This window comes from Bactrocera dorsalis, chromosome 1 (genome assembly GCF_023373825.1).
Source record: "Bactrocera dorsalis isolate Fly_Bdor chromosome 1, ASM2337382v1, whole genome shotgun sequence".
NCBI classification, from domain to species: Eukaryota; Metazoa; Arthropoda; class Insecta; order Diptera; family Tephritidae; genus Bactrocera; species Bactrocera dorsalis.
Genome location: NC_064303.1, coordinates 78,351,209 through 78,361,092, shown reverse-complemented (window position 1 = coordinate 78,361,092; position 9,884 = coordinate 78,351,209). Strand labels below are relative to the sequence as shown.

At 38.7% G+C, this 9,884-nt stretch overlaps 1 protein-coding gene across 2 annotated transcripts; it reads right to left on the bottom strand.

The window, feature by feature from the left end:
• Nucleotides 1-6,187: 6,187 nt before the first annotated feature.
• Nucleotides 6,188-9,142, bottom strand: LOC105233273 (voltage-dependent anion-selective channel). Of its 2 annotated transcripts, none has more exons than XM_011215315.4 (4): nucleotides 8,994-9,142; nucleotides 7,023-7,342; nucleotides 6,731-6,958; nucleotides 6,188-6,674 (listed from the first exon to the last, which is right to left on the bottom strand). In XM_011215315.4, exons 1-4 carry the CDS (start codon nucleotides 9,126-9,128, stop codon nucleotides 6,374-6,376), a joined length of 984 nt encoding a protein of 327 aa, XP_011213617.2. In that variant the 5' UTR covers nucleotides 9,129-9,142; the 3' UTR covers nucleotides 6,188-6,373. The 2 variants fall into 2 exon arrangements, with proteins under 2 accessions (XP_011213617.2, XP_029404145.1); XM_029548285.2 differs by lacking the exon at nucleotides 8,994-9,142 and adding an exon at nucleotides 8,221-8,469.
• Nucleotides 9,143-9,884: the final 742 nt, after the last annotated feature.

The following is a 9,884-nucleotide window of genomic DNA, read 5'->3' as shown; positions in this document are numbered from 1 at the left end:
AAAAAATATGTATAATATACGATGATATATGTATCTATCTCTCAAAACAAGTACCCAATAACATAATTCAATAGATGAACCATACAATGTTTTAATATAATGTATTCCTATTCCAATAGAAATGGACATAGAAGACATCCAACTTACTCCCAAGACTATGAAATCCGCCATCGCTGCACCTAGAGCATCAGCTCCACCCATCGCTGCACCAAGGACACGAAGAGTCTTGAGTCCGCCAAGGCAATCATCTGTTGCAACACCCAGGGATACGTATGAAGATCCATTCGAAGAAAACTTGCCTCCACGATGCAGCTTATGCCATCGGCCCCACGTTCTGAAGAGGTGCACTATCTTCAAAAGCATGAAGCCAGCTCAGCGCCAACAGATCGCTCGCGCACACGGCCATTGCATGAATTGCTTGGCAGACTCCCACACCACATTCGAATGTCCAACCGACGGGTCATGCCAATACTGTCAACGCGCTCATCATACACTGTTTCATCGATTCCCTCGTCGAGTCAATCCGCCAGCAAACCACGCAAGTAACAGACACAGACAACACGAGGATCCTGTCCAGCGCCGAAGAGGGCACCATTCCAGACGCACCAGGGGAGCGCACTCACGACCACCTGCACCAACCTACGGTCATCGTAATCCACAACGTAAGCCAACGGGACTGAACGCCGTAGTGAGCACTCTGCAACGGTTGCAAAGACTTCTAGGCGACTAATCCGCCTAGGGGGGCCGGGATGTTTATGCGACATCCGGTCGTGCGATATTTTGCTACGCCGCATAATCATCCTCGCAGCACTCATCGCACAAAATCCACACACAACATACTACAGGTCACACAACCCAATACAACACAACATGTCATCCACACAACCACAGCTACACATCATACCAACCACACTACACACCAACACTTCGCCTTTTTCACCACTCACAACCGATACAAAAGAATTGTTCACATCGAAATGAGGGCTTTTTCTTCGTTTACCCGTGACTGCTAAGGTTTTTTTTCGCCATCGAGTCGTTCGTCAACGCAACGCTGCGTACCACTAGTGAACTAAAAACTTTCAAGTGAATTTTCAAATTGTTAACTGAACAAAAGTTCCGATAATTTTTGTGTAAGGAAAATAACATTGTGTAACAATCGATAAGCATTGAAAAAAGAAATAAAGAATTACAAATAAAAGGAATTCGTTTTGAAAAGGAAATATTGAACCAATTTCGAATTGTGATTTTAGTGAACTTATGAGGTGCAAGTGCAAGTGAGTACATCACCGACATCCGAGTGAACAAAAGGTTTGCAATTAAACTCTTCTGCTTCCCCCGGCGGGTACTGCGTCGAATACTTTCAGAGCTGGAGTGTTTTCATCCACCCGGACAACATGACCTAGCCAGCGTAGCCGCTGTCTTTTAATTCGCTGAACTATGTCAATGTCGTCGTATATCTCGTACAGCTCATCGTTCCATCGAATGCGATATTCGCCGTGGCCAACACGCAAAGGACCATACATCTTTCGCAGAACTTTTCTCTCGAAAACTCGCAACGTCGACTCATCCGTTGTTGACATCGTCCAAGCCCCTGCACCATATAGCAGGACGGGAATTATGAGTGACTTATAGAGTTTGGTTTTTGTTTGTTGAGAGAGGACTTTGCTTCTCAATTGCCTACTTAGTCCGAAGTAGCACCTGTTGGCAAGAGTTATCCTGCGTTGGATTTCTAGGCGAAATTATCTACAACTTCAAAGTTATGACTGTCAACAGTGACGTGAGTGCCAAGTCGCGAGTGCGACGACTTTTTGTTTGATGACAGGAGATATTTCGTCTTGCCCTCATTCACTGCCAGACCCATTTCTTTTGCTTCCTTGTCCAGTCTGGAGAAAGCAGAACTAACGGCGCGGGTGTTGTGGCCGATGATATCAATATCATCGGCATACGCCAGTAGTTGTACACTCTTTTAGAAGATGGTACCTTCTCTGTTGAGTTCTGCAGCTCGAACTATTTTCTCCAGAAGCAGGTTGAAAAAGTCGCACGATAGGGAATCGCCTTGTCTGAAACCTCGTTTGGTATCGAACGGCTCGGAGAGGTCCTTCCCGATCCTGACGGAGCTTTTCGTGTTGCTCAACGTCAGTTTACACAGCCGTATTAGTTTTGCGGGGATACCAAATTCAGACACCGCGGCATAAAGGCAGCTCCTTTTCGTGCTGTCGAAAGCAGCTTTGAAATCGACGAATAGGTGGTGTGTGTCGATTCTTCTTTCACGGGTCTTTTCCAAGATTTGACGCATGGTGAATATCTGGTCGGTTGTTGATTTACCAGGTCTGAAGCCACACTGATAAGGTCCAATCAGTTTGTTGACGGTGGGCTTTAATCTTTCACACAATATGCTCGATAGAACCTTGTACGCGATGTTGAGGAGGCTTATCCCACGGTAGTTGGCGCAGATTGTGGGGTCTCCTTTTTTATGGATTGGGCAGAGCACACTTAGATTCCAATCGTTGGGCATGCTTTCGCCCGACCATATTTTACAAAGAAGCTGATGCATGCTCCTTATCAGTTCTTCGCCGCCGTGTTTGAATAGCTCGGCCGGTAATCCGTCGGCCCCTGCCGCTTTGTTGTTCTTCATGCGGGCAATTGCTATTCGAACTTCTTCATGGCCGGGTAATGAAACGTCTGCTCCATCGTCATCGATTGGGGAATCGGGTTCGCCTTCTTCTGGTGTTATGCGTTCACTGCCATTCAGCAGGCTGGAGAAGTGTTCCCTCCATAATCTAAGTATGCTCTGGGCATCGGTGGCTAGATCACCTTTGGGGGTTCTACAGGAGTATGCTCCGGTCTTGAAACCTTCTGTAAGCCGCCGCATTTTTTCGTAGAATTTTCGAGCGTTACCCCTGTCGGCCAGCTTATCAAGCTGTTCGTACTCACGCATTTCGGCCTCTTTCTTTTTCTGTCTGCAAATGCGTCTCGCTTCCCTCTTCAACTCTCGGTATCTATCCCATCCCGCACGTGTTGTGGTCGATCGTAACGTTGCGAGGTAGGCAGCCTGTTTTCTCTCCGCTGCGACACGGCACTCGTCGTCGTACAAGCTGTTCTTTTGCACTTTCGGAAAACCAATGGTTTCGGTTACAGCTGTACGTAAGGAGTTTGAAATGCCGTCCCACAGTTCCCTTATACCCAGTTGTTGACGAGTGCTCTCAGAGAGTGAAAGCCGAGTAGAGAATCGTTCGGCTGTCTGTTGTGATTGCAGCTTCTCGACGTCGAACCTTCCTTGTGTTTGTTGGCGTGCGTTTTTTGCTGCACAGAGGCGGGTGCAAATCTTAGCTGCAACAAGATAGTGGTCCGAGTCGATGTTGGGACCTCGGAGCGCACGCACATTTAAAACACTGGAGACGTGTCTTCCGTCTATCACAACATGATCGATCTGGTTGGTAGTTTTTCGATCCGGAGACGGCCAGGTAGCTTGATGAATCTTCTTATGCTGGAATCTAGTACTACAGATAACCATATTTCGGGCCCCGGCGAAGTCGATCAGCCTCAACCCATTTGGGATGTTTCCTCGTGTAGGTTGAATTTACCGACCGTAGTGCCAAAGATACCTTCTTTGCCCACCCTGGCGTTGAAGTCGCCAAGCACGATTTTTACATCGTGGCGGGGGCATCTCACATAAGTGCGCTCCAAGCACTCATAAAAGGCATCTTTGGTCACATCGTCCTTCTCTTCCGTCGGGGCGTGAGCGCAAATCAGCAATATTTTGAAGAATCTCGCTTTGATGCGGATTGTGGCTAGACGTTCATTCACCGCAGTGAATGATAGTACTCGGCGACGGAGTCTCTCTCCCACCACGAATCCCACACCAAACTTGCGCTCCTTTATATGGCCCCTGTAGTAAATGTCACAAGGACCTACTCGTCTCTGTCCTTGTCCCGTCCATCGCATTTCTTGGACGGCGGTGATGTCAGCCTTTGTTTTCACGAGGACATCAACCAGCTGGGCAGCGGCATATTTGCATTTAAAGTTCAAAAATTCCACTAACTAAAACGCGCATTTCACCTATTTATAATTAATTTTACACTTATATTTTATATCCACTAATACTCCGCTAATTCTTTTCTAACCATTTATTTTAAATTAAATAGTGCAAAAATAATTTTTATTCAATATTTAACTTTTGTTCAATTATTTTTTTTCACACAATAACAAAAGGATGCATTGTATCTAATAATCATTGTTACCTTACGTATGTACATATTTTACAGAAGAACCAAAAGAAATAACGAAAACAAATAATCCCCAATGACAGGAAATAAATAACACATTAGTTTTCGTAGAATTCCTTTCTGCATTTCGAGATGAACTCTTTTTTGCGTTGGCGGATTCCGCCTCGTTTCAAAAAAATAATCCTGGTCGGACCAACACCTGGGCGCTATCAGTTATTTCGCCTTTTTTCCTTTTTGCGTTGGCGGCCTTCGACCGCGTTTCAAAACAATAAGCATATTTGCACCAACACCTGGCGTGATTAGTTCTTTCGCGTTGAACTGCTTTTTTCGTTGGCGGCCTTCGGCCGCTCTGCAAACAAATAACCCTCGTGGGAGCAACATCTGGGTGTTCTTAGTTCTTTCGCGTTGAACTTCTTCCAAGTTCTCGGCTATAGAACGTGATTTTGCAAATATTTTTCAAAAGTATTTTTTGGGTGTATAACATAATGCCGACAATCAAAATCTCGAAATTTAGAATCCCGACAGTCAAAATACCGACAAATCAAAACACCGACAAATCAAAATACCGAGAAATCAAAACATCGACAAATCAAGAAAAGGTGGCGTTGTTCGTTTGAGGCCCTACGGCCTTGTCGTCATTTTGGTTTGCCAGTATTTTGATTTTTCGGTGTTTTGTTTTGTCGGTATTTTGATTTAGCTGCATATATAAATTTTGTCGGTATTTTGATATGTCGACATTTTGAATTTCGATATTTTAAGTGTATCCCGTATTTTTAACAAGAGCTGTTACCTACCGCGAAAACTCGTCCTCAAAGCATTGCGGCTGGACGTGCCCGAGAGATTCTCTGTTTAATGAATGATGACGATGCTTTATGGATGGAAGAAGACGATGTTGATACGAAAGATGTTCCTGGCATCCAAGTTCAGAACGAAAATGAAGTGCCTGATTTACCAGTAGTAAATGATATAAAGGAGTGGGTCAAAAGTACGTGGACACAAGATGATTTAAGTTTTGTATTTTTAATTAGCATAATTAAGTATCTATTATTTCTTGACTAGTCATTCGTTGCCTCTGTATTTTAATATTTAACTAAATGTTGATGTTATTAAAAATTATTCAATAAATAGAATAACCTGTTTTTTTTTATTTTTTGATAAATCCATAAAATTGGAAAATGTGTGACGTCACGACAGGGGGGAGTTCAAAATGCGACAAGGACGGGGAGAGGGGTTAAAAAGTCCTTAAATTCGTGTGACCTAATTTATGGATGGTCCCTAACGTTATTTTACCAACAGAAGCATAAAATAGCACTGATATATCATTTGTGATAGCAAATGATAACTTAAATGACAAAAATTTCACTATGACCAAAATATTTAAATTTCTTTCAAGTGAATTTTTAATACGGCAAAAAAACAAATTGTAGACATAAACTATTAGATATGTCGCTGCTGTCTACAAAATATTCAAGAAGCTGGCTTCGAGTCGTCGTTTGTAGACAAGATTTCACTGTCGTGCAGTCGGCTTTGTGTTCAAAGCTTTACACTAGAATAAGTTAGACATCCCTTGAACGCTGCTTTGAGTAATGCAGCATCCACGGCCGGATAAAATTGCGAGTCCGTAGAGCCAACCAGAGATCACAAAAAAATAATGTATCCTTGATTCATTTGTTCTCTTTTTTATGACTAGGTACATAAATATATGTACTTAAAATATTACACATAAAAAATAAAATAATATTGTAATTTCAATGTAATTCTGATAAAATTGTATATATAGCTTTATAAATTTAAACGTTTATAGTACACGTTTTTTAATTAAATGCATATTATTGGCTTGACTACATAATTAACTTTATACGAAAGCTGCGTTGGCGGCAATATATCGTTTAACTGAAAGTTACTAACTAACCGTGTTTAAGGGCGATAAAATGAGATTTAAAAAAATAATAGTTTTAAAATAGATTCTCCAAAATTGTGTGTATGTGTATTTAAGTTTAATTAAAATCCCATTTATTTGGATTAACTGTAATATTGTTTTTACTGGCTAAACATGAAATAATTTATTTCTGTGTTCTTTATTTCTTGTTGGAGTTCCGTTATAATTTAATGGGTAACTGTTTCATTGTTTTTAAATTAGGATACTTTTAAGCTTCCAGCTCCAAAGCAACACCAATCTTGTGACCGCCAGCATTGAAGTTTTTGCCATCAATCAAAGCGGAAAGACTAACTGTGATACCATCACGTACTCGTTGTTGGTAACCCAAACCAACTTGGCTAGCGTTGTTCACCTTCGCACGAACGCTAATGTCATCGTCAATAAGGTACTTGCCACCAAGACCAAACTTGGTATTGTTACCACCAGATGTCCAGGATAATTGGACGGCAACATCAAGTTTTGGAGTACATTTCTGGAAAATTGAACCGGTAAACTCTTGGCCATCATTGCTGCAAATATAAAAATATTAAATTCTTCCTTTTCGTGTATAAAACTTATTACATACACAGCTGTATGCAGCACAAAGTCCTTTGCAGCATAGCCCAAAGCAAAATTGTTGGTTTTCAAGGAATTGTTTTGGGTATCGAAAGCAGTCTGGTAACCAGCCAACCAACCTTCATAACCCAATACGGCTGATGCATTGATGAGTGGACCATTAAGGTCAACATTCACGTCAGAGTCTACCTTCACATTTTCGTGACCATAGGCAGCCTTAAATTTTCCAGTTTTGTTGCTAAAAACAAACAAAAGAAAAATATTATTATAAAAAAAAATTGTTAATTTTTAATTTGTCTCACCCTGATTGAGGCGCGAAAGTAGCTTCGAATGCCAACTTTAAACCTTCTAACAACTTATCTTGAACAGATACTTCGGTGAACAAGGTGTTATCTGTGTTCCATTTTTCGGTTAAGCTTAAACCATAATCCTTAACCTTATATTTTGTCTCCAGTGATCCAAATACTTTGCCAGACTCCTGGTTGGAATGCCCGGCTGTGTTGAATTCAATACCAGAGGGGGTCTTTGTCTTACAATCCAACTTCCATAGGCCAAAATGGTAACCTCTGCTGAAGACATCGCGGGCTTGTTTGCCAAGATCAGGATATGATGGAGGAGCCATCTGCAGTTTAAAGATTTAGGAAAAAAGTCAATTTATTACTGTTCTAAGATATTTTGAAAGTTGTTGTGTATTTTATTTTTTTAAATAAACGTAAAATATATGTGTACGTTTTTTAGGCTAAATTTTGAGTGATTAAAAATTCTCAAATTATTGATTGATTAGACTCGTGTAGACAAAGTAAATATTTTATAAAGGTACAGAAATACGTGTTTATACTTGAAATTATTAGTAAACAAATAAAATAATACACATTAAAGTTTTTAAGAATCAGTTTAACCTTTCGAAGATGCATCTAGTATTTTAAAAAGTGAAAAGGCTGGTTAAGAACTATGATTGACTAAATATGGAATATGGACACAAAACAAAATATGAATATAAAAATTATTGATAATCACTCACATTTCATCAGCTTAAGGAATGAAACATGAATAATATTGATGGGATTGTACACCCAGCAAGTTTTTGTACATATAGTATAATTATACATTCATGCATATAAAGATTTTACGACTTGCTAAACAAGGGCTAACGGCCAAAACGTAACTAAAGCAACAAACATACACCAGCCGCGGAAATATTTATTTTTTTCTTATGATGATGTAACAAATTTGATTTTTGCTGCATGGAGACGTGAGGGGTTTAGTTATCTGCATGTGTTTAAAGCAATATCTATATACGCTTTTTAACAAAAATACCTATACAAAAGATTATGGTTGATAAGTTACACAGTTCAAAAATAAAATATTGACTTATATTTTCATAGTTCACAAAATATTTTAAACTCGTGATTTCATATTTAAGCCATCTTTTAGTAACTACTCATACATATAAAAGTAATAAACACATAAAAGAAAATGTATACACGGATTTATACACACATTTTAAGAAAGTGGTGGCAGCAAAAATAGACGAAAGTTTATCATTTAGGTACATATGTATGTACGAAATTATCTTCATTGATCTATCACAAAATTATTCTCACATGATTTCTAGATTTACAAAGCAAATTCACGTCGAGATTTTGTTCTTTAACTATCCTTTCTCTGTTGTCGTTTTTTTCGACAATAGAACATTAAATCTGTAAACTTAGTTCAAAAAAGCAAACGAATGATAAAAACTTTGCAACATATCTGTTTGTTACGTAACAAGAGAAAATAGCATATTCACCACCCTAGGCAAATTGTATATGTAAGTTTTTAATTCATTTATAACATGCCGGTGACTTATATTTTCTCTCTCCATGGCATACATTTATATGAACGTACATGATTATATATTTCTATTTCGCGAAAATTTAACAGCTAATAGTGTGAACCTTCATTCTATTACTTATTTTGTAGAAATACTAGTGCTAATTGAAACGAGACGAATAAGATTATTGATAGCTCAAAAAGGTGGCCCACTATAGATTAAAACAAGAAAAACAAATTTATAGTTTACCACTGTCACCCCATATATCACCAGCTAAACAACTTAGAAATTGTTAGTACAACCATTCTCTTTTGTAGGTTATGAAATCACTTTTGCATTTTTATGCTATTATTCACATACTATGGCTTTGTATAACTTTAATTAACTATACAATTTTTCAAACGTTTTTATGTATTCTTCATGATTTTTATTTCAACATTTTAATTAATTTTATACTTACACTAACAATGTCACGAGCAAGATGTAGGAATACAACGACCACGACGAACAGCAGAAATTTTGTGAGCCTTCTAACAGGATGAACATGTAGTGAAAGAAAAATAAGTTCATTTATATAAGTGTGCCCAAGTTCCATAAAAAAACTGAAAAACACCCATTTATCAATACTTGAAGGTTTGCGACTTTGATTCAAATTTATAATAGCCCTGGTACACGACAGCGCTAATTTGGGCACAATTCCGATTTCTTTGGCGCCGCGATTTGAAGGTACCGTTGGAAAGAGGAACCCCTCTATAGGTACCGCAAACATTTAGTTTACGAGATATTCGACCTTAAAGTTCAAAAATTCCCAAAACTCGAACATTTCAACAAGCTATTTTACTACATTAAACACACTTAACTCACATTTTTCACTTCAAATTAATTAAATTAAACTATAAACTTTTAAATAAATCCATATTTTACACTATTAGCAGTTTTTGACCTAAGAAATCTTTATTTTAAAAATTACATTTTACACTCGTAGCGAACATCATGAGTGTGCTAAAAATTACGACGAAATGGAGCACTGCCATGTGATAATAGGGAAATTGCCCACAGATATAAAATTTATAAAATTTAACTATTTTATAACGAAAACTCAAATTTTGCTTCAATATGAGTGCATGATAACCAAAAAATATAACCACTTTAACCATTTTATAACGACGTATAACGTATATCTTATAGAGCAGGAATTATCTACCTTAAGACAGGGTTCTAGGTCCTGTGGGGAATTCTACGATGAGGTAGAAAAGAAGCTAACGTTACTAACTAATAAGACTATAATGTCTTACGAGAGTAGCGTGGCAGAAATTATAAACGAGAAATATAGGGCAGATGCCCGAAGAGT